The 24,527-nt window shown below is 49.8% G+C and overlaps 1 protein-coding gene across 1 annotated transcript; it reads left to right on the top strand.

Moving 5' to 3' along the window:
- Window positions 1–1,277: 1,277 nt before the first annotated feature.
- CLCN6 (chloride voltage-gated channel 6) lies at window positions 1,278–24,472 on the top strand. Its single transcript, XM_055002056.1, has 23 exons — window positions 1,278–1,364; window positions 5,690–5,749; window positions 6,287–6,352; window positions 6,969–7,034; window positions 7,387–7,453; window positions 7,692–7,798; window positions 8,137–8,263; window positions 8,409–8,476; window positions 9,519–9,577; window positions 9,774–9,906; window positions 10,507–10,620; window positions 10,796–10,962; window positions 11,442–11,568; window positions 12,133–12,259; window positions 13,034–13,187; window positions 13,275–13,434; window positions 14,698–14,804; window positions 14,916–15,102; window positions 15,613–15,770; window positions 15,967–16,123; window positions 20,538–20,645; window positions 20,753–20,878; window positions 23,651–24,472. The coding sequence occupies exons 1-23, from the start codon at window positions 1,278–1,280 to the stop codon at window positions 23,729–23,731; spliced, it is 2,613 nt and encodes an 870-aa protein (XP_054858031.1). The 3' UTR covers window positions 23,732–24,472.
- Window positions 24,473–24,527: the final 55 nt, after the last annotated feature.

Here is a 24,527-nt window from a genome sequence, read left to right as displayed (position 1 = left end):
CCTAATGGTTTGACTTGTTATAAAGCATCATATAATACCAGTGTGGGACAGCAGTTGAACTATGGCTGGAAAGACCACTATGCAAATCTCCATTCTGCGGTGATGTTTACTGGACGACCCTGGATCAATCTCACTCTCAGGTCAACCTACATCACAGGGTTGATGTGAGCATATATGGATGGGGCATCCTCCATGCCATTCTGAGCTCTGGAGGGAGCATAGGATAAAAATCAAATAAATACATCTCATCAGGGCTTTTTTCTGGGAAAAGAGGTGGTGGAACTCAGTGGTGGAACTCAGGACCGCACAATGACGTCACTTTGAGTCAGCTGGAACAAGGGAGTTTTTTTAACATTTAAATCGCCCTTGGCAAAAATGGTCACATGGCTGGTGGCCCTGTCCCTGATCTCCAGACAGAGGGGAGTTTAGATTGCCCGCCGTGCTGCTCCAGTGGCATGGAGGGCAATCTCAACTCCCCTCTGTCTGGAGATCAGGGATGGGGCCACCAGCCATGTGACCATTTTCAAGAGGTGCTGGAACTCCACCATGTTCCAGCTGAAAAAAAGCCCTGCATCTCATCCTACTGCAGAAAGGCCATAGCTCTGTGAGAAGCACATATATTTTAGATAGATGTGCTTTGCTTGTAGAAGATCCAGGTTCAATTCCTGACATCGCCATTAAAAATGGAGCTCAGGATTTAAGTGCTGAATTAAAAGAACTGGTCTTATGTGTTTGTTTCAGAGCTTGATGGACCAAAGATCTCAACTGGATGAGGCAGATTCACATGGTCATAATTGTAAAGAGTCCAGTTGCGCCTTTAATACTAACCAACTTTATTGTAGCATGAGCTTTCAAGAACCACAGCTCTCTTTGTCAGATGAAGAGAGCTGTGGCTCTCAAAAACTTATGCTACGATAAAGGTGGTGAGTCTTAAAGGCGCTACTGGACTCTACTGTTTTGCTACTACAGAGTAATACAGCTAACTCCTCTGAAACTATGGTCCTAATTGGTTCCCCGGCACGTTGCCCATTTTTAAGATGGCAACGACAGGCTTTTTTCCAGCTTCCGCCCTTGTTTCGCTTAGCGGGGCGCCGTTGCCGGGGAAACCACTCTGTTTCCTGTAATTCCCGGCCCTGTCTTCTCTACCCCCCATGCTGGATCATAGAGGATCTGAAAGGGAGGGGGAAATGGAGGGAAAGTGGGAGGGTCACGTGGCGCGCATGCGTACTCGGGGATGTCTGGCTCGGAGCATCTGAGGGGAGGAGGAGCGGCGGAAGATGGCGGCCGGGTGCGGGGCGGGGTGTTGCGGCGGCTGCTGCTGCTGCTGCTGCGGGGAGAGGGAGAGCCGCACCCCGGAGGAGCTGGTAAGGCGGGAGGGGGCCGGGAGGGCACCTGGGAGGCATGGGGGCCCGTTTCCTCCCCCTCTCCCAGTCATAGGGAGGCAGGCAGGTGGCTCTGAGCATGTGCAGAGTGCCTATGCCGGTCAGGGAAGAACTGCTGCCATCCTCTCCCCCCCCCCCCATCAAACGGGCACACGGGGGAGCTTAAAGTAGCGACAATAAAAATGAAAATAACTTTAATAATAATATTTAACCGTAATCATAATCATCGTAAATAAAAATAAATACCAATAACATCGTCATCATCATCATTATTGATGTCATTTATAGTATGCCTTTCGCACTGGCACTCAAGGCAGATCACTTCAAGCTGCTTTCTGTAGGGCCAGTTATGGGGCTGCGGTTTTTTGAGGGAGGGTGCTTCGTTTTAAGCCCCTCCCCCAGAGGTAGTGGTGGTTATTGTTGTTCTTTTTGTTGTTCATGTTTAGCCTGCATTTCTCACTGAGGTTGAGTAGTAGTAGTAGTAGTAGTAGTAGTAATAATAATAGTAGGATGATGATAATGACTTCGCTTATGTACTGAATACAACACACACATTGTCGAATGGGGGGATGCTTCAGAGCACGTGCAGAAGGCCCCTTCTGTCCCTCTGTAACTGCCCTTTCTTCTGGGTGTACAAAATCTCCAGTTTGCATGGGTGCATTAGGCATGCATGGTGGACACCTGTGTTCAAGTGAATAGATTTTAAGGGGACGGGAGACTTTGGACTGGATTGGGAGTCTTCACGTGCGCCTGTCTTGCAGGATTGAGCTCCAACAGAAAGCAGCAGTTGGTGTTTTGGTAAACTGGGGAGGCAGTGATGGAGAGGGAAGGGTGTTTTGAGCATAGGCAGAATGCTTTTCTAGCCCCTCCAGTGGGTAGCTGCAACCATCCCCTCTTCTGCCCCCCACCCCACCCCTAACACTCGTCTGCAGTCCTTTTGTAAATAATGGGTTATATTTTAGATACTCACATGTAAAAGTGTGTTGTGGGGGCGGGGGGATGGAAATATTTAATGTATTTTAAGCATCTCTTAGTCTTGCTAGTTATTGAGCTTTTCAGGCAAGTATGTGTGCTTATTTGTGATTGACTGTACCTGCTCAGTTCAGCCCCTCCCTCAATGCAGCAAAATAGCTGCCTATGCAATATACACACAACATAACTGCTAACAGAAATGTGGTGACTGCAGAATAGATAAATCATAATATTCTAGCCGGGGGGGGGGGAGATATGTTTGCCAGTAAATCTCGAAGCCAGTTGAGTGCTTTCATTAAATGCTGTCCTAATGTCCGTTGCTTATGATACCATGTCAGGAGGCAAACTTTCTGCTTTTGCCTACTCTGCCTCTTGCACATGCTTGGTAAATGTCAACATTCACCAAGTCTTTGACCTCTGTTATAAACTACAAATATATCGGTAACCCATTAAGAGAAAAGTGTGCCATTTTAAGGCAGCCTGAGCTCAGTGCCTGCCTTTATAGAAATTAAACAATGTAGCCTATGTTGGGTGCCACCTTCAAATGTTTTTAGCATTTGGGAGATTGACAGGGAGAGGAAGCCGGAGGGGAGCCCCAGCATAGGGGAACGAGCTATAAATTAGGTTGCAGTATGAGGTGTGGCTTTTCTGAGCTGGCAGCAGTGGCTTTTGGCCAGGGCGTGGGATGGATGAGGGTACAGCAAGAGCTTTGGCAGCCCATGCCGCCATAGTAGCGGCTCTTTGTTAAAATGCAGGCAGGATCAACACTGTGTGCATGCTCCGTTTCCTTGGCAGGCAGGCGTGGGTCGGCTGAGTTCTTCCTCATTGTGCCTGTTTCCTAGCAGCTTCTCCCTTTCCTGGGCATCTCCATTATCGAGTTACAGTGGAGCCACTTCCCTTCAGATCTCTGGTTTTCTCCACTTACGATAGCGTGGCGTCTTAGCTCCTGCGCGGTTTCGCTGGCTTTTTATTGTGTGTCACTCACTGGTGGTTTGGGGGGAAGCCCCTGTGCTGAGCACGTTTTGCTTGTGATTGGTCCCATCCACAGCATCTACAATGAAAAAGTTATTGGACAGCAATGGGAAGCTCTGTCTTTGCTTAAGACCATAGAAGACATTTCTGGTTCAAGAGGGTGGGGCTGGGCAGGATAGAGTAATGGTCTGACTTAGTATCAGGCAGCTTCAGGTGTTTGTAAGTTCCAAGGACTTCCTCAGAGCGGCAGTATGAGGTGAAGGGGGACGATCCTTGCATTCTTACTCTTGCCAGTAACAAACGAAAAGAATCCAGTAGCACCTTTAAGACTGACCAACTTTATAGTAGCATAAGCTTTCGAGAACCACAGCTCTCTTCATCAGATGCATCTGATGAAGAGAGCTGTGGTTCTCGAAAGCTTATGCTACTACAAAGTTGGTTAGTCTTAAAGGTGCTACTGGACTCTTTACTATTTTGCAACTACAGACTAACACGGCTAACTGTTCTGGATCTAGTAAAAAACGGAGTTTCAGGTAGGTAGCTGTGTTAGTCTGCAGCAGAACAGCGGAATTTTAGTCCAGTGGCACCTTAGAGACCAGCAGCGTAAGCTTTCACGAGTCGAAGTGCCCTCCTTTAGTCTTATCTCTTCAGCTTCTCCTTCCTACCTGTTGTAAAAATAGAGCAGGTATTGCAAAACTAGAAACAGTGCAGAAGGGGCAATCAAGATGAATACAGAAAAGCTGAAGACTTTGGAGCTTTCATTTAGGAACAAAGATGATAAAGGAGTCACATGATGGAGGTTTCTAAAATTACCCATGGGTGGAGAAAGGATAGAGAGAACTTTCCCTCCCTCTCCTGTAATACTTGGGCACCTGGTGAAGCTGGTGGCCGGTTGATTCCGGATGGACAAAAATAAGTGTTTCTTCTCTCAGTAAGTAATTACCTTGTCGAGGTAGCGATGGCTATGTGCGTAGGTGACTTTAAATGGGGGTTAGGCAGGTTCACAGAGGAAAGGTGTATCAGTGGCTTCTCACCATAGTGAATGAAGGGATCCTTTGCATATAGAGGCAGCAAAGTCTGAATACCTGTGCTAGGAGGCAGCATTTGTGTAAGTTCTTGGCCTCTGCATCCTGATTGCCCTCTGTGAGAGACCGGAGCTCACGCTCGATGGACTGCTGGTCTGATCCCACAGGGCTCTGCTTGTGATACAGTCAGTCCCTTATTTAGCTTCCCTATGCGAAGGGCATGTGAGAGCCAGCTCCGCCAGCTCCTCTTGCCCCCGTGGATGCTTGTTTCCTGGGTTGCAAGGGTTAATGCAGTTGTTTTTCAGACCCTTGTTTTGCTTGCAGATTTGCCAAATGTTTCTCAATGGGATGCTCTGTAAACATCCTAGGTCACCCTGCACAGCGACGAAATCAATGGCAGCCCGTACACGCGCTTTCTCTGTGGTGGCCCCTACCCTGTGGAACGGCCTGCCTGAGGAGGTCAGGAGAGCCCCCACCCTCCTGGTTTTCCGTAAATGATGCAAAACCGAATTATTCAAAAAGGCTTTTTTACTCAGATAGGTGGGCGGTATTGTAGGGAGGGGGTCTCAGATGATCCGCTAATGAGTTAGGAACCATAGACTTCACCACTATGTTGTATTGGATTCATGCTACTGCCATGTCTTTGTGAACTTGTATCTATTTACCCTATGACATTGTTTATGGAAATGTTATTGCCTGTACTAATCTCACACTGTGTAATCTTCCTTGAGTCTCCGTGAGAAAGTTGCACTATAAATGACATAAATAATAATAAAAGACTGTTTGCCAAGCACAGTTGACTGTCCTTGTGACGTACAACCCCATGGGAGTGCTGGGGGTGGCATAGGGCATGGTCTCTGCTTGCATATTGCTTCGTGTGCACATACCAAGTTACCTGCTACTGAGTTAGACCTTTGCTTCAGGTGTGCATTGTCTATCCTGACTGCTTACACACACACACACCCCTCACACCCATACACACACTAGAGACCCTAGGGCCATCTAGCTGAGTATAATCTTAGGCAGGTTGCCTGAGATGCCAAGAAACAAATCTGGGACTTTTTATGTGGCCAACAGGTGCTCGATCAGTGAGCCATGCTTCAAACTCTGTCTGTGCTCTTGACTATGCACTGGTGCCTGATGGGAGGCATGCAGGAGTTCTTCAGCTGACATGTGGTGGTGGAACGGGTACCCTGAAGATTAAATGCTTCAAAGCCATGGTGTTAATGACCCAGGCCCCCCTGCAATTGACCACCTGTCCGGATTAGCAATGAGCAACTTTTTGTTTCTGGCGTAATTTGATTTAGCGTGGCTATAATTCTTGAATTTCCTTTCTAGACCATCCTTGGAGAAACTCGGGATGAAGATGACGAGATTCTCCCACGTAAGGACTACGAGGTGAGGGGGTCTGCAGTGCTGAACGGATACCGTGGGGTGGGGTGGGGTGGGGGGCGCGTGTTGCACTCTGTGTCTTCTTTTACAGGCTTCATTAGTCGGGAGTCGACAGCAGACACGCAGAGCGCTTTGACAAGGAGCCCGGGAAAGTTGGTCGCGTGCCATTTAATATTTGTTTGCTTACGTGCAGTTCATTTGTGCCTCATTTGGAGGTTTCAGAGACTCCCCCCCCAACATAGACAGACTCTTTTCTGGTGTATGAACCCTTCCTTTGGCCATCTATCGGTCGCTTTTACTTGCTCCAGTGAAAGCACCTGTTCAGGTGCTTTTGTGAAGAAGTTCTGCTCTCGAGCGTCTCCTGCTCCAGTCCATTCTTTTTGTCTTACGAGAGAAGAAGCGCGTGACTGCCCCAATGTACCTGAGGGTGAACGATTTCTGTTTGCAAGTCAGCCCGTCCATTCTCACCCACTTGGATATCTCTCCTCTGACTTGAGTGTGGTGGTTTCATGGCGGGTTTGTTGTTGTTTTGCCTTCTTCCAGAGCTTGGACTACGACCGCTGCATCAACGAACCCTTTTTGGAAGTGCTGGAAAGTCTAGATAAGCGGGTAGGACTCATTGCTGCCTTCCATTCGAATGATTCGGAGGAGGAAGTTGTAGGAATAATGCTTTGCCGTTTGGGTTGGGAGCTGCCGGCTGTCAGGGAAGGATGCCCGTTCAGCCAGTGCCGCGTGGGGGGGGGGTATGAATAGTGAGGTACAAGTCATGTGAGGGCAGCATGCCAGTAGCCGAGCTGAGCACGAAACAGAATTTAATTCTGAAACAGATATTCTGAGGCACTGGTGCTGTCGATGAGTCCCACTTGTGCTTGCTGCAAGGGTAGACGAAGGGAAAGGCTCTCCGTGTAGGCTCAGGAGCTCTTCTCAGTTCCCAGTCGCTGGGGGTGAACCATGGGATTGAAAACGCGCACCGGGGCAGATGCTGGACAGCAGGAATACTGGAAACTTTGGTGGAAAAAATGGGCCATGCAGTGCCACACCATCAGGTCTAGAGGCTTAATTTTAAAAAGGAAAGGAAATTCACTGAGCCTCTGAGAGCTTTCTCTCAGGTTTGTGCAGGCTTTCCCTATGTAGATGAAATGCACGGGTTATACTGAAACAAACCCTCCTGTGATAATGTTATGCCATTTCCAACATGCGTGTGCTCCCTCCCTCCTCCTCACAGAAAGTCCGGCGATACGAAGCCGTGAAGTGGGTGGTGGTCTTTGCCATTGGCGTTTGCACAGGGCTGGTAAGGTGCTTCGTTTCTTCTCTGTCAAAGGGTTACAATCTGTGTACGTCTTTACACAAGACGTACTGGGAGGTGGGGGTTTGGGTTGGATCCAGATTAAGACTTCAACTAATGGGAAGGGTGGGGTGATTTCCTCCAGTTCCCCCCTTCTAGCTGCAGACACCAGATTCTTGCTGTTCTGGAGGACCCCCTGTCCCCTCGGAGCAGCCGCTTCAGGAGGCCCCTGGGCTGCAGCCAGGGCGAGGGGGGCAGGGCCGTTCTGTTCCACTGGCAGAAATGTCTTGTGTGAACAGAACCGTCGCCTGGGCACTTGCAAGGCCATTCTCAGGAGCCCTCCCTTTCTCGTTGGCAGGTGGGCCTCTTTGTGGACTTCTTTGTCCGGCTCTTCTCCCAGCTCAAGTTCCGGGTGGTGCAGAGCTGTATCCTCTGTGTGTTTTGGAGCTTAACAGGTTTTGGAGCCTAAGGGAGCAGCTTCGCCAGCCTTCCGAGCTCTGAGGGGCTCCAGCTGTGCAGCCGGCCTTGCCCGACTGGGCAGAATACAGGAGCTTCTGTCTTTGCTGGGCGTGCGGGGTGGCTGGGATCAGGGAGGTAGAAGTCTGGTCTGTGCAAAGGTTTGGCGGGTCAGCTGGGCCTGTTTCCTTGACTCTTCTCCTACAGCGGTGGAGGAGTGCAGCGAGAAAGGCTGCCTGGCCGTATCCCTGCTGGAGCTGCTGGGAATTAACCTGACCTTCATCTTCCTGGCTAGCATCCTTGTCTTGATTCAGGTAGTGCTGGGCAGTTCTCTGAAGTTAACCCCCTTGGAAGTTTTTCCAGAGTAGTTTGTGGGATGCTGGCCAGCTGCGAGGGAGGTGCAGCAAATCTCTCTCACCGATTCTAGGAAAGATTTCTGGCCACACCACCAGCCATTGATTCTCATTGGCAGCGGGCAGCCAGGCAGGTGGCCCCCTGCTTGGCCCAAGCACACTCTGGAAATCCCTTATTTGTTATTTGTTTCCGTGCTGTCCTCCTTTTTATTCAAAAATTGCATCCCTCCGATCCATAGACCTTTCAATGTACTCTTTCCCTTAACCCATCCCAGTGCATACATGTGTTCTCGTTGCAGCCTGCCGCCGCTGGCTCCGGAATCCCAGAGATCAAATGCTACCTGAATGGGGTGAAGATACCAGGAATCGTCCGGCTCCGGACTCTGGTGTGCAAAGCTCTCGGCGTGCTCTTCAGCGTAGCTGGAGGTAAAAGAAGCCAGAAGCCCTGTGGCTTCTCCCTCTTGGTTGGCGGGAGATGTTTTGTGATGTCTCTTTTCCTTCCAGCTTCGGTGATCTTTGTAAGTGACAGACAAAGTGAGTCTTGGGCATTCTTTTCTTTTCTTGTCTCCAGGTCTCTTCGTAGGCAAGGAAGGGCCCATGATCCACAGTGGCGCCGTGGTAGGGGCTGGCTTGCCTCAGGTGAGTGCCGGAGCAGTCACCCGTTCTCCCTTGCCAGCACAGCCGGCCATGCTCCCTGAAATGCTTTTCACTGGTCTGCAAAAATGGCTGCTTTTGTGGTAGGGCTGTGGTTCAAAAATGTTTTTCTGAAGCAAATTAATCCAAATTCTACCCCAAGCTTATGGCTGACGGAATGAGCAGTGATCTAGGAAATTTCAGGGTTTTTTTTAAACTACAAATTATAAATACAGATTGTGAGGAAAAGAAAGGAGCCAAATGAACCACAAGCCATCACCCAAAAATTAACAATGCAAGTCAAATATTTGAAGCACTTTAGTGAACTATTTTCCCTATATTGAATCATAACTTTTATCACTGTCTAAGCTTTTCAGGCTTCTTCATTGCATGAGGGTTTTTCCGGCTAATCCCAGGAAAGAAATCCTTGAATCGTTCTATCCGTTCCCTCTTGTGGGATCAAGTGCATTTTCTGTGCAAAAAACAAAACACATGGTCGTTACAGAATTCAACACAAGTTCCTGTGACCTCCTTAGAACCATTACTTCGTAATAAAGTGATAAGAGCCCATATCACACTTCCCTGTTTGCACTTCCCGTCAGTTTTATTACAGATTTTTGCCAGTCTGCTTGGCAAAAAAAGTAATATTTATTACTGGACAAAACTCTTTAATTCTTCCATCTACACTAATAATACAGGTTTGCATAACTGATCTTAATTTGTACCATCGCCTAATCTGTGCTGGTTTTGCTAGTCCTGAGGGAGTGACCAAGCCCTAATTACAGCGCTGCCCTCCCCATCAGTCTTAGCCCACCTCTGCTCTGGCACTGCACAAATGCTTCCAAGCTTCAGTTTGCTGCCGTGAGGTCTGCAAACTGCAAGCTTAAAAGAGAGGTAAAAGGAATCTGAATATTGTGCCCAGTTCCACGTCCTGCAGGTTTTTAACCCTTGGGCATGGAGATGGCCCTCTCTGTAATGAGGGGAGGGTCCTTTTTGTTAGGGTTTGGCTGCTTAGATTCTCTCCATCCTTTTTCTCCCCTCTCTCCAGTTTCAGAGCATCTCCTTAAAGAAGATCCGGTTTAACTTTCCCTATTTCCGAAGCGACAGGTAGAGTACCATCTCGGAGAGGGGGGGCAGCCAGGAGGCTGAACAGCAGCCAGGCTCAGCAAATCCCCAGAATGAATTTTCTCCTCTCACTGTGCTTGGAGGACTATGGGGCACATGCATGGCTTCCACCCACTGCCCCCGAACCGTCTTGCTTCCATTTAGAAAGGCCTCCTGATTGTTTGTTCTTTCTGATCAGGGACAAAAGGGACTTTGTGTCTGCAGGAGCCGCTGCCGGGGTGGCTGCAGCTTTCGGCGCCCCGATTGGGGGCACGCTGTTCAGCTTAGAAGAGGGCTCCTCCTTCTGGAACCAGGGGCTGACGTGGAAAGTGGTGAGGACCGAATGGAGAGGCACCCAGACACAGTCTGGTCAGACACAGAAAGGCCTTTCCTGACCCTGTGTGCTGGGGATTGAACCTCCGATCTTTTGCATGTGAAATGGGTGCTTCTCCCTAGAGCAGTGGAGTTCCTTTGTCTGTGTTAATAGTAATAATAATAACAGGGTGTTTGTTGTTATGGGGATAACAATGACATACTTTGTAAACCGCTCTGAGTGGGTGCTAAGTCGTCCTGAAGGGCGTTATATAAATCAAATGTTATTAGAATAATAACAATTCTATTTATATACGACCCTTCAGGACGACTTAAAGTCCACTCAGAGCGGTTTACCAAGTGTGTTGTTATTATCCCCACAACAAAACACCCTGTGAGGCGGGTGGGGCTGAGAGAGCTCTGAAAGAGCCATGACTGTCCCAAGGTCACCCAGCTGGCTCCAAGCGGAGGAGTGGGGAATCAAACCCTGCTTTCCAGATGAGAGTCCTTGTAGTAACTCGTTGTTTCCCCCCCCCTCCCGCTATGTGCCATTAACAGAAGTGGCATCAGTGAGTAAAGAGCCGCCTCTCTGATTGGTTTCTCTCCCCCCTTTCTTCCAGCTCTTCTGCTCCATGGCAGCCACCTTCACCCTGAACTTCTTCCGTTCCGGAATTCAGTTTGGAAGCTGGGGCTCCTTCCAGCTCCCGGGTTTGCTGAATTTTGGGGAGTTTAAGGTGTGTGGCGCTTAAATTTTCTCTCTCTGGCCAATTTTAGCATTTGAAAAACATTATGCGCCAGTGATAATGCAGAGAGGACACAGTGGAGCGCCTTGACTGTGTTGAGCGTGATATTGATTCCCCACCCACCCACTTCCGCTTTCCATCCTTGCTGGTGTCCTTCCACTTCCAGTGCTCTGAATCCGATAAGAAATGCCACCTGTGGACCATCGTGGACTTGGGCTTCTTTATCCTGATGGGGGTCGTGGGGGGCCTTTTGGGGGCCACCTTCAACTGCATCAACAAGAGGCTGGCAAAGTACCGCATGCGGAATGTGCACCCCAAGCCCAAGCTGGTCAGGTACCCAGATGCTTCTCCTGTCCATTCTGCTGTGATCTGATTTTTTTTTTTTTTTTGGCCCGTCTGTGTGTGTGTGAGAACAGAACTTGCTTGGGGTCACCAGTCTCAGAGGTGCATTTTGGCAGTGACTCAAGTAGTGGTTGGCTGTAGGCGAACAGACAGATATTCCCCAAGTTGATTCTTTCCCCACCCCTCCAAGTGGTGGTAAAGACTGGCAGCATTGTTTTGCTCGTCATACCCTTTTCTTTGACACCAGTGACCGGGGTGGGGGCAGCTGGCCTACAAACGTCCTAGAGTCTCGGGACCTGTGCCTGCATAGTGTTCCAAGGGAAAAGGCTCTTTAAGATTGCCTCACCCCAGCCACTAAAGGATCCCCCCAACACACGCTTCCCCAGCCTTTTCTCAGGAGGGCCAGGCCACAGCAGGCAGCTGGAAGCCGTGGGTGTCCCCTGCATGGTTTCTGTCTTTCTTGCTTGCAGAGTCTTGGAGAGCCTCTTGGTGTGTCTAACGACCACCCTTGTGGTGTTTGTCGCTTCCATGGTTCTAGGGGAATGCCGCCCGATGTCTTCTGCCAGCCACTGGGACAACGCCTCTGTTGGCCTGCAGGTAACTGAGTGTGCTGCGAGCCCCCAGTGCACCCGAGAGGCCGCGGGAGCTTGGCAAGTTGTTTGCTGCGTGCCGCAAGCCCCACTGCCTAGCAGGCGGAATCTGCGCCTGCTTCTCTTGCCCCGTGCCTCAGTTGGCAAGCAGGCCCCTTGTCCAGCTTTCTCACCAAGCTCTAGCCTTTTCCCTGTTGGTCAGCTTTGCCCTTCCAACATTTCCTGATGCTGACTGCCAGATATGGGCGGGCAGGCTCATCTGTCACTGCGTGGAAAGGGTGCGTGTGCTGTCCAAAATCTAAGCAAACACCATTGGTGGGTAGTAAGGAGTCCAGACGCATCTGACGAAGAGAGCTGTGGTTCTCGAAAGCTTATGCCACAATCAAGTGGGTTAGTCTTAAAGGTGCTACTGGACTCTTTGCTATTTTGCAACTAGAGACTAGCACGGCCGGCTCCTCTGGCTCTACGACCATTCCTGGGGGTGTTGTGTAGTCCTGATTGGCCTGCCTTCTAGTGGTCCAGCTCCGCTCAGCCCAGTATACCCAGTGCAACAACGGACTGCTGTTTTTAGGACTCCTCTGATGAAGTGAATTCGAGCATCAAGACTTTTTTCTGTCCCAACGATACTTACAATGACATGGCAACGCTTTTCTTTAACCCGCAAGAGTCGGCCATCTTGCAGCTCTTTCACCAGGAAGGTGAGTACATGTTTGCGTGGGCTGAAGCGGTAATGAAGAGGAGAGCGTGGCTGGTGGCTGGTGTAGCGTCTTGCTCTGGGTCAGGGTTTATTGGGGATCTTGTCTGGAGGTGGAATGGAACAGACCTCGCTGATGGGCAAATGCAGGTTTTCTTGGGGCAGCAGTCAACAGGAGGATGCCCTCATACCTGTTGTAGAAAACAAAGATGGCAGGGGTAGTCATGGGGAACTTGACTGTGTCATCAAAGCCTCAGATTGCGTAGGATCGTGGCTAGATGCAGAAAACGAATAGAGACTAATTGAGGGATCCCAGGAAAGACGGAATGGGAAAGAGTGTCTTGTGCACACATCTCCTGTTATCTAGCCGCTCAAGGTCAACACAAACTTACCAAAATGGGGTAAAGAATAATGAACTGTGTCTGGGATTTTCATCAACTTCTGGTTTGATTGAAACTGTAAAGTTAATGTGGAAAAACGTCTTTTGGGCAGAAGTGTTTTGAGGGGAGCAGTACAAACTCCCATTTCTTGGAGATTCCCAGTTGCTTGTGAATCCATACCTGCTTCCCTGTAAATCCATATCTGCTGGGGTTTTTTTTTCCTTTACAAAAAGTAATTTGTGCTTCTTGCACCATCTACTTTGTATTTGATCTGACAACTTCTGCGCTTTTGGGGCTCCTGTAAATTGAGAGCTTTCCTGAAGGGGCACGGCCTCTTATTTCAGGGCAGCGCTTCTGTGGGCCGCTGCTGAGCCCTCCTTCTCCCTGTTGTCTTGCAGGTACTTTCAGCCCAGTCACCCTTTCCCTGTTCTTCCTTCTCTATTTCTTACTCTCCTGCTGGACCTATGGGATTTCTGTGCCCAGCGGCCTCTTTGTGCCATCGCTGCTTTGCGGGGCCGCCTTTGGACGCCTGGTCGCCAACCTCCTCAAAAGGTGCCTCCTTTGCTTTGGGTTCACGTCGTGGGGCGGAGCCTCTGCCTCCTGGTCCTGACGGCCCCCTCTTGTCTCTGCTCCTCCCAGCTACATCGGTTTGGACCACATCTACTCGGGGACCTTTGCGCTGATCGGAGCCGCGGCCTTCCTGGGCGGGGTGGTCCGCATGACCATCAGTCTCACCGTTATCTTGATCGAGTCCACGAATGAGATCAGCTACGGGCTCCCCATCATGGTAACTCTCATGGTGAGTCACCCGAAGAATCGAGTGGTGACGGTGCTGATGTCACTTGAGAGAGCATCCAGAGAGCTTTCTGTGCCGCCTTTCAGTCATCTTGCCAGTGTGTCTGTAGAGCAGATTCGTGTTATCCTTGTATTGCACCAGGGTCTGCAAGAAGACTCGCGTGCCTGAGACCCCCCCCCCCCCCAACTGAGTCTGCAGCAAAGGTAGCTGCCTTCTAGCTGATTTGGCCCAGAGCATAGGGTGGACATACACTGTAGTCGGAAGTTCTCGTTACGTTTTCAGAGACCCTTTTGGCTGGTTGCAGATGTGTTCAGTCATCCTGGCCCATTCCAATAAGTTTTTTTAAAGAAGTCATTGGTTCTACTGACCCTCATATTATTCCCTGTACATTCATTTATTCAAGTTGGGAGCTTATCCCTTCCCAATTGGGGCATACAGAAAGCATCACAAACACCCGGACTTGTGTATTGTCGAAGGCTTTCACGGCCGGAGAACGATGGTTGTTGGGGGTTTTCCGGGCTGTACTGCCGTGGTCTTGGCATTGTAGTTCCTGACGTTTCGCCAGCAGCTGTGGCTGGCATCTTCAGAGGTGTAGCACCAAAAGACCGAGGTCTCTCAGTGTCACTGTCTTTTGGTGCTACACCTCTGAAGATGCCAGCCACAGCTGCTGGCGAAACGTCAGGAACTACAATGCCAAGACCACGGCAATACAGCCCGGAAAACCCACAACAACCCGGACTTGTGTTTTATTGTTTTATACCGTCTTATTCTGTATTTTATAGTTTCAGTGCTGTTTTATATATTGCTGTATTTATTGTTATTCATGATACTGTGACCCGCCCTGAGCCCTCTTACGGGGAGGGCAGGACACAAATCTAATAAATAAGCAAATCAATGCATCAAACACCCATCAGGAGCCTTCTCCAAAGGCTAGCAGTCTAGATTACAATCCTGGCTACTTTTCAATACAAACTTTTAAGATGATTTTTTAAAATGTTAAACTTGTAGTACTCAGTGATTCCTGCTAATATGAAAATCTGTAAATATATATATATATATTCCCAAAGTCGCTCCGTGGGTTATCTCCCTGTGGAGAACACTGCCCTCTGCCTAAGATCTTTCCTGTAGAGTCCTAATGAATTTCTGATTCAGGCGTAATGGGGCTTTCCCCCTCGTGGGGGAACAGTTTCCAAAGGATTCTGGTGGAGTAAAAAGTATGTGTGTGCAGGGAGAAGCTTGGTGGAAAACGTTCCCTCTCCCTTCCAGGTAGCCAAGTGGACCGGGGACTTCTTTAACAAGGGCATCTATGACATCCATGTGGACTTGCGAGGGGTGCCCCTTCTGGAATGGGAAACTGAGGCAGAAATGGACAAGTGAGTCGGTCGATCTTTAAGGCCCCCTGCTGCCATTTGTTTTCATCAGAGGTTGAAACTTGATCCCTGGTGCAGCAGACAACAGTTTTATCTTTCTTCCTGGCACCCCAGGCTGAGAGCCGGTGATATCATGGAGCCCAACCTGATGTATGTTTATCCACACACCCGGATCCAGTCCCTGGTGAGCATTCTGCGCACAACGGTCCATCACGCATTTCCCGTGGTCACAGAAAACAGGGCCTATGAGAGGGAGTTCATGAAGTGGGACCAGCTTATCAGCAACAACATCAAATTCAAGGTGAGATTATGCCCCGTTGCTGACAAGAAAGGCAATTTTTTTTGTCAATGAGACACAGAGCTTTGTTTCTAGGTGGTGTAATTCTGACTAGGGGCGGGGGAAGGAGGAGTAAGTTCACGTAAAGAATGGCATCCTTGCCTTTCGGTTGGTAAAAGCAGAGTTAGTTACAAAATTAGTTCAATACGCTAAAGTTTAATTAAAAGGACAGTTCTTGGAGCAAATTAGGGAAAAAGCGTCGGGACGTTTCTTGGTAGAAATTATAGAGGAAAAGTAGTATTGAGAAATGTGCAACAATTGTTAATAAGCCTCCTCATTGTGCAGTTGTTTGGGCCAAAGTATTGAAGAGCACTCTATACATTCTAGAAGCGCTATAGGCGATAACGCCCTGACATGGATAGCCCAGGCTAGCCCGATCTCATCAGATTTCCACCACCATATGTGATCATGTGTGTTTAAGGGCTGTTTGTTTCTTGATTCAAACGAGTTCTCCTTTCTCCTTCCACATATCAGAAATCCAGCATCCTGACCAGGGCTGGGGAGCAGCGCAAACGCAGCCAGTCCATGAAATCCTACCCATCGAGCGAACTGCGCAACATGTGCGAGGACCACATCGTGACGGAAGAACCGCCAGAGACAGAAGACATGTTGCAGCAGATGCTGGAGCGAAGGTGAGCGCAGAGTATCCGGGCTTGGGAGGACAAGCTTGCCTAGTGCATGGACACTTGGCCTGGGACATTCAAGGGGCTGTGTTTGTGAGCTAGAGCGCTGAGCGGGGAGGGCCGCTGGTCTTGGTCCAGAGTTCTTACCAGCTCCCACAGACCTCTTCTTTGGTCCATAAAACAAGGGTTACTCCATTCCCCCCAGGTACACTCCCTATCCTAACCTTTACCCGGACCAATCGCCCAGTGAAGAGTGGACCATGGAAGAACGTTTCCGGCCTCTGACTTTCCACGGGCTGATCTTGCGCTCACAGCTGGTCACTTTGCTTGTGCGAGGCGTCTGTTACTCAGAGAGTCAGTCGGTGAGTTTCTGTTGACTGATCACTCATCCATGCAGGATTCTAAGTGGTCATCTCTTGCTGCAGCTGAAATGGAAGGTGCAGTGGTGATCCAAAGGATTCACGGATTGTCGATTTCCTGCTTTGGGTGTTCATAAACTGACAAGGGAGAAAGCAAGAGGGGAATGCCTTTTCTGCCTTGCTGTTCTCAGGTTTCTTCCCAGAGGAGGTGATGTCTGTTTCCCCCAGCTTGGAGTCATCCTTCCCCACTTTGGGGGACGTGCATACCTTCCCACAGGAGAGAGGTATCCACATCTCTGTTTTGGGTGACACCTAGAAACACAAGCTGCCTTCTGTGGTTCAAGACAGGAAATTCTCTTCTGTGTCTTAGAGCAGGAGGAGTCTTTCCAGTGCTAGATGCCCTTCTTCCCTAGAGAGGGACAGAAAGTCAACCTCTTTGGGGGCTGTCACAGATCTCTTCCCATACTCTATTCTAGGGGTGTGCAAGCCAAAAATTTTCGGCTATAGCCGAAAGTAGAAAGCCGAAAGAAAATTCTCTATCGTTAAAGCTGAAAGCCGAAACAAGAATCTCTTTCGGGATTCGGGATTCGGGATTCTTTCGGCATTATTTCGGCATTCTTTCGGCTTTTTTCTATGGGAAAATGCCTCCGTCTTCCAGGACGCCTGGAGGAGGCATTTTCCCACCGAATAAGCCCAAAATTGGTGGGGACCTTCCTCTAACCCTTCTCTAACAACCACCCAAGTTTCAGACAGATTGGACTTTGGGGGGCCATGTTATGGCCCCCCAAAGCAGGTCCCCCCATCCTCCCATAAAGGAGCATCTTCTTCATTATTTCCTATGGGGAAAAAATGAAGAAGCAGGCTTCCTTTGCCAGGGGTGGCATTTTGCATGCAAAATGCCCCCTTACCCTCAGGGGCCCTTCTCCCACCCCTCCTCCCACCCCCCACCAAGGCTCAGCCTGCTCCCACTTGGGGGGGCCATTTCATGGCCTCCCCAAGTAGGTGCTCTAATCTCTACCACTGACAGCTGGGGGAGGCTTGTGTTGCCAGGGGTGGCATTTTGCATGCAAAATGCCCCCCAACCCTCTGGGGCCCTTCTCCCACCCCTCCTCCCACCCCCCACCAAGGCTCAGCCTGCTCCCACTTGGGGGGGCCATTTCATGGCCTCCCCAAGTAGGTGCTCTAATCTCTACCACTGACAGCTGGGGGAGGCTTGTGTTGCCAGGGGTGGCATTTTGCATGCAAAATGCCCCCCAACCCTCTGGGGCCCTTCTCCCACCCCTCCTCCCACCCCCCCACCAAGGCTCAGCCTGCTCCCACTTGGGGGGGCCATTTCATGGCCTCCCCAAGTAGGTGCTCTAATCTCTGCCACTGACAGCTGGGGGAGGCTTGTGTTGCCAGGGGTGGCATTTTGCATGCAAAATGCCCCCCAGCCCTCTGGGGCCCTTCTCCCACCCTTCCTCCCACCCCACACCAAGGCTCAGACTGCTCCCACTTGGGGGGGCCATTTCATGGCCTCCCCAAGTAGGTCCTCTCAGCCCCTAAAGTCCACCCCTTACAGCCCCACACAAACCCAATTCCCCCCCAGCTGCCGCACACAGACCCAAATCCCCACATTAGCCCCTCACAGACCCAAATCCACCCCCACCTGCCCCACACCCATAACCCCAGGAACAGGCTGGCAAAGGCCAGCCCTCTCCCTTTGTTCCCTATGCTGGGAACTTCTAAACTCTCTTTCCCTGGGCAATTCTGCACAGCCCAGGGGTGCCACAATGGTGGGCACACTTCTGAGTGCCAGCTGGTCCCTGTGAAAGAACACCTGAACCACAGACACCCTCCCTCAAATTCCCCCACCACCTACAGAGATAGCTGGCCAGCCAGCCCCATTGTTCCCTATGATGGGAACCAACTGCACAACAAAGAATAAAACAAGAACAACACAAAATAAAGTTTTTAAAAAATTATTTTCTCCCTTCCAAAGTACAAGTAGGCAAAGCATTATGACACATTACACCAGCAGTCCCCCACACAGAAAAATAACACAACTCACTTAACATCAGAGAATCACAAAGCACGATTCCTGTCAAAAACACTTTATTTCTTGAACAGCTTTAGGTTACACAGCAGGGGGGAACACCAAAGGGCTTGGCAGCAGTATCTTACACAAAAATAACACAACTCACTTAACATCAGAGAATCACAAAAGCACAATTCCTGTCAAAAACACTTTATTTCTTGAACAGCTTTAGGCTACACAGCAGGGGGGGGACACCAAAGGGCATGGAAGCAGTATCTTACACAAAAATAACACAACTCACTTCACATTAAAGAATCACCCCAAAAAATTGCTGTCAAAAGCACTTTATTTCTGTAACTGCTTTAGGTTACACAGTAGGAAGGCACCACAGAGCAGGAAAGCAGTGTACTACACAAAAATAACACAACTCACTTCACATCAGAGAATCACACAAACACAATTGCTGTCAAAAACGGTGAAGTGGGTTGTATTATTTTTTGTAGTACATTGCTATCATGCCCTTTTGTGCCCTCCTACTGTGTAACCTAAAGCTGTTCAAGAAATAAAGTGTTTTTGCCAGGAATTGTGTTTTTGTGATTCTCTGATGTTAAGTGAGTTGTGTTATTTTTGTGTAAGATACTGCTTCCATGCCCTTTGGTGTTCCCCCCCTGCTGTGTAGCCTAAAGCTGTTCAAGAAATAAAGTGTTTTTGCCAGGAATTGTGTTTTTGTGATTCTCTGATGTTAAGTGAGTTGTGTTATTTTTGTGTAAGATACTGCTGCCATGCCCTTTGGTGTTCCCCCCCTGCTGTGTAGCCTAAAGCTGTTCAAGAAATAAAGTGTTTTTGACAGGAATCGTGCTTTGTGATTCTCTGATGTTAAGTGAGTTGTGTTATTTTTCTGTGTGGGGGACTGCTGGTGTTATGTGTCATAATGCTTTGCCTACTTGTACTTTGGAAGGGAGAAAATAATTTTTAAAAAACTTTATTTTGTGTTGTTCTTGTTTTATTCTTTGTTGTGCAGTTGGTTCCCATCATAGGGAACAATGGGGCTGGCTGGCCAGCCATCTCTGTAGGTGGTGGGGGAATTTGAGGGAGGGTGTCTGTGGTTCAGGTGTTCTTTCACAGGGACCAGCTGGCACTCAGAAGTGTGCCCACCATTGTGGCACCCCTGGGCTGTGCAGAATTGCCCAGGGAAAGAGAGTTTAGAAGTTCCCAGCATAGGGAACAAAGGGAGAGGGCTGGCCTTTGCCAGCCTGTTCCTGGGGTTATGGGTGTGGGGCAGGTGGGGGTGGATTTGGGTCTGTGAGGGGCTAATGTGGGGATTTGGGTCTGTGTGTGGCAGCTGGGGGGAATTGGGTTTGTGTGGAGCTGTAAGGGGTGGAATTTAGGGGCTGAGAGGACCTACTTGGGGAGGCCATGAAATGGCCCCCCCAAGTGGGAGCAGGCTGAGCCTTGGTGGGGGGTGGGAGGAGGGGTGGGAGAAGGGCCCCAGAGGGTTGGGGGGCATTTTGCATGCAAAATGCCACCCCTGGCAACACAAGCCTCCCCCAGCTGTCAGTGGTAGAGATTAGAGCACCTACTTGGGGAGGCCATGAAATGGCCCCCCCCAAGTGGGAGCAGGCTGAGCCTTGGTGGGGGGTGGGAGGAGGGGTGGGAGAAGGGCCCCTGAGGGTAAGGGGGCATTTTGCATGCAAAATGCCACCCCTGGCAAAGGAAGCCTGCTTCTTCATTTTTTCCCCATAGGAAATAATGAAGAAGATGCTCCTTTATGGGAGGATGGGGGGACCTGCTTTGGGGGGCCATAACATGGCCCCCCAAAGTCCAATCTGTCTGAAACTTGGGTGGTTGTTAGAGAAGGGTTAGAGGAAGGTCCCCACCAATTTTGGGCTTATTCGGTGGGAAGATGCCTCCCCCAGACGTCCGGGAAGACGGAGGCATTTTCCCATTGAAAAGCCGAATGAAAGACGAAAGAATCCCGAAACGTTTCGGCTTTTTTCTTTCGGCTACCCGAAACGTTTCGGGATTCCCCGAAACGTTTCGGCATTCCCTGAAAGAAGCCGAAACACTTTTGTTTCGGCATTCTTTCGGCATTCTGAATGCCGAAACGCACATCCCTACTCTATTCCCATCTTTCACCCACAGAGGGAAACTATTTTCATTTCAGTTGATAATGCCTCCTTCCTCCCCAGTGTTTTAATTGTTGTTTCTATGTTTTGTATTTGTTTTAGCTCTGGCTTTAATTGTTGTAATGATGTGTGTATTTATTGGTTTTAATAGTTTTTACATAAGTGTTTATTGTGTATGTTGTAATTAGCCGCTTTGGTGAACCTATGAGGGCAGAAAGACAGGGTAACATTTTTGTAAAAAATAAAACACCAAGTCTGCATTTGTCTCTCTCAGAGTGCCAGCCAGCCTCGTCTCTCGTATGCGGAGATGGCCGAGGATTACCCTCGCTACCCCGACATTCATGACCTGGATCTCACACTACTGAATCCCAGGATGATTGTGGTAAGGGCCATAGCAGGATAAAGTGCCTGCGGAGCAACCGGAACTGTCTGGTGTTGTGTAAACGCTGAGGACGATAACCTTTCCGGAACTCTTGCTGCTTTTGACAGGATGTGACCCCCTATATGAACCCGTCTCCATTCACCGTCTCGCCCAACACTCACGTCTCACAAGTCTTCAACCTCTTCAGGACGATGGGGCTCAGGCATTTGCCCGTCGTCAACGCCGTCGGGGAGGTAAGTCCGTGCATGTGCTTTCTGGGGAGGAATTCAAGGGAGGCTGACCACACACCCTTTCGATTAAGTTTCTTTGACAGTGGATTACATGGGAGAGGGGGGAGGAGTTGCAGTCTTCTGCAGCGTTTCCTAGGTGCACGGAAGGAAACTTTCCCAGGGGCAGGAGCATGGTCAGTCCTGCCTTCTGTTCACAGGGTGATAAAAAGAGCAAGGCTCTCCTTCTGCGGAGTTAAAATGCTGTAGAACCAAGGTCAACTAAAGCCGCTGGAGGTTGGTCACCCCATGTCTCTGTCCTGCTGCTCTGCTGCTTGTTCTGACGTGTCTGGGCACTGCTCCCTCCCCTCCCAACCCTTGTTTATGCAGCGGTCCCTGCTGAGCCTGAGGACCGCCTAGTCCAGTACCCCGTGGCCAATTGCAGCCCTCCAAAGGCCTCTTGGAAGGCCCAAGCCACAGAGGCCTTCCCGTATTGTACGTCCCGGACCCTTCGAGATACTTCAGCACAAAACACGGGAGGGTCCTTTTCGCCATGGCAGCAACAGCTGCCTTATTCGCCAGTGTATCTGGCTGCTCTTAAGGCTGTCTAAATTAGCAGCCGCCGTGTCACCTTGTGGTGTGCAGTGACTTGCCTAAATTAATACGGTGTGTGCAGATGTATGTCTGTCGGCTGCTCGGTCCTCTCTCCTGATGCGCTTTGATCGGGCAGAATCCCACGGCATTCAAGAAGCGTAGTGTCAATAAGAGGCTTTTCCGTAGAAACGAAGGGGGAGGTCAGTGGCAGGAGGAGAAAACGAGAGGCCGCTGGTTGGATTTGTTTAGGCAGGCTAGGAGCTGAGCTCAAAATGATGGAAGCAGGCCCTGTAGCATGTTTGAGAGTGTGATTTTAAGCCACAAAAAGATGTGCGGTTAGGACTGCCTCCCGGTTAGGACTGCCCCCCCCCCCAATTCCCTTGCTGTCTTTTTCTTTAGCTGTGTTTCCACACAGTCAAATTCAGGTATCTTGAGCCATATGGAGAGTAAAGAAGAATGATCACGGGACATCAAGTCCATGTGACGCTTAGAGTGTCAGGCTAGGGTGTGGGAGGCCCATCTCCACCCTACCCTGAAGCTCACGGGGGTGGCCTTGAGCCAGCTGTGCATAGTCAGCCTAACCTAGCTCACAACTTCCCACCTGTTTTCATACCAGTATTCTGTGGCCTTTGGCTTTTCATAATTTCCTTTGGAAGAGCCAGGACCTGAAGCCAACCTGCTTAGCCAGTAGTGGCCACCAAGTGTCACTGGACTCCTGCAAGAATGCCCAAAGCAAAGCTGGAGGGGGTGGATTTGCCAGCGCTGGATGGAGCTTCTGGGAGGCTAGCTGCGTTGTTAAGGCCTGAGAGATGCCAGATGGATGAAGGCCAAAAGGGGTGCGAAAATGTAGTTTCTGCTTCGGGATGTTTGCCTCTGAGCATGCCTGCCTGTCAACCGACTCCTCCCTAAGTGCTTCATTGGCACAGACAGAAGAGATGCTGTCAAAGCTAATGGAGGAAGGAAACTAATGGAGTTGGGGGCAGGGGCCTTTTCCCTGGCCCCTGGCCTGGCCCCCTAAATGCCCCTTGCAAGAGATGGGCACGAACCGGGAAAAAAATGAACCGTGCGGTTTATCCCATTTCCCAAACCACGAATTTTCACAAACCCGCCCTGGTTCGCGAGCTGGTTCATTTGGTTCGTGAAAATGTCACATCCAGGTCAGCAAACCGTCACTTCTGGGTCAGCAGAAGGTCACTTCCAGGCCAGCAGAAGGCCACTTCAGCAAAAGTTCTGCAGGAAGTCCATCCCCTGTTGCCTAGAAAACTGATTGATCAGTGCCAGGCTGTCTGCAATGATGAACCAAAAGATGAACCAAACGAACCAGCCTAAAGTTCGTGGCGGTTCATCAGAAATGGGCTCTGATGAACCGGTTTGCGAACCACGAACCTGCCTGGTTCATGCCGAACTTTGGTTCGTATTTTGGTTCGTGTCCATCTCTACCCCCTGTATTTAGGAGCGCTTGCTTTCTCTTATTTAACCAGTGACCAGTCCCTGACACATTCTCTTATATTTTTAAGAGGCCTTGGATTTAGGCACCTTATCATTTTTTCTTGGTCTGGATAGCCCAGGCACGCCTAATCCCAGAAGTTAAGCAGAGACCTCCAGTGAAGACGAGGGTTGCAGAGGCAGGCAATGGCAAACCACCTCTGTTAGTCTCTTGCCATGAAAACCCCAGCAGGGCTTACCATAAGTCAGCTATGACTTGACAGCACTTTCCACCACCAGACAGTTTCGGAAAAGTCAGGTAGACAGATTTGATCGCATCAGCGTGCTCTTGGACACTCTGGGAGAATTCAAAGAGGTGGGTGAGACTGGACTTCTCTTTACAGAAGCCAGGTAGAGTCCTCTTCTGCAAGGCTAGTTCTGTGCATTCTGTCCTTTTCAACGGAGATAATTTGCAATCATTAATGTGTCCGATTGGGATGTTGTGTGTAGGATATTGGGCCTAAGCCGGGTAGCCTAAAGCCCCAAAGAGGTCTGATGGGAGCGTCTGTGGGAGGGTTTGGTTCACTGCATCTGAAAATGGCTGATGGGGGTATGAAACCTCAACCAGCTTTGTTGATGGCAGCATTGAATGCGCCAGCTTTCCAGCATCCCACCTGCAGCAGCACCTGGGTTCGAACTCTTGCATTCCTTTCCATCTTTCTTCTGCCCCGTGTCTAAGCCAATCAGTTTTACATTTCCTCCTTCTCTGCTGCTTTCTAGATTGTGGGCATCATTACCCGGCACAACCTGACGCACGAATACCTGCAAGCAAGGTTGCGGCAGCACTACCAGACCATCTGACTGCTTCTGACGCCTCTCCCTGCCCCTCACCCCCTGCTGCTTCCTTTTCCAGTGGTCCCCCAGGCTGGTTTTGTGCAGTGTACAATGGACAGACTTTGGTTTCTAGTGGGAGGCCTGCAGCCATCTCGCCAGCCAGGAAGCAAAGGAGCTGCAGAGGATTCTACCCGCACTGGCTGGTGCTCAGGGTCTCACTGGCTGCTTTTTGAAGCAGCTGACGACCGCTTCCAACATGGCTTTGGAATGAGGTGGCTGGAATTTTTCCCTTGCTTGTTTTGTGGACATATTTTGAAAACAGTCATACCTATGCCATGACCCGGGCAGAAGGAGGCCTGTCCTTCTGTTTCCCCCTTGACTTGCCTGCATCTGTTGCCTTACCACAAACCAGGTTTCATTGGCCCAAGGACTTCAGAACTGATTCCACATTTTTTTCTTTATTCCAAACTTAGCCAGTTGTTCCTCGGAGCAGCACTAGCACTCTTGGGAAGGGTGAGAAAGGGGACACACTGGGGTTTTTTTTCCTTTATGGGAGATTCTGGAATTTCTTGAATCTTGCACGTGTGTATGTTTGCGCGCGTGTGTGTGTGTATATACATTTTCCCCATTCCACTTTATAATTCAGTTTTTGTGGAAGCCTTCCACAGGACCCTCGCAGCTGGTACATTTCCAGGCCAAGCATCTTTTTGAGTTTTACATGGCAAAAATTATGTGTCGGAGAGAGAAATGAACAATTTTTGGACCACAGTATGTGTGCATCATTCCTTGGGAGAGGAACCTGTCAGTCTTGTCTAAGATGCTA

Source organism: Eublepharis macularius, chromosome 17 (genome assembly GCF_028583425.1).
Source record: "Eublepharis macularius isolate TG4126 chromosome 17, MPM_Emac_v1.0, whole genome shotgun sequence".
In the NCBI taxonomy this organism is placed as follows: domain Eukaryota; kingdom Metazoa; phylum Chordata; class Lepidosauria; order Squamata; family Eublepharidae; genus Eublepharis; species Eublepharis macularius.
The sequence above is the reverse complement of the archived record's forward strand: the minus strand, read 5'-3'. Positions and strand labels throughout refer to the sequence as shown.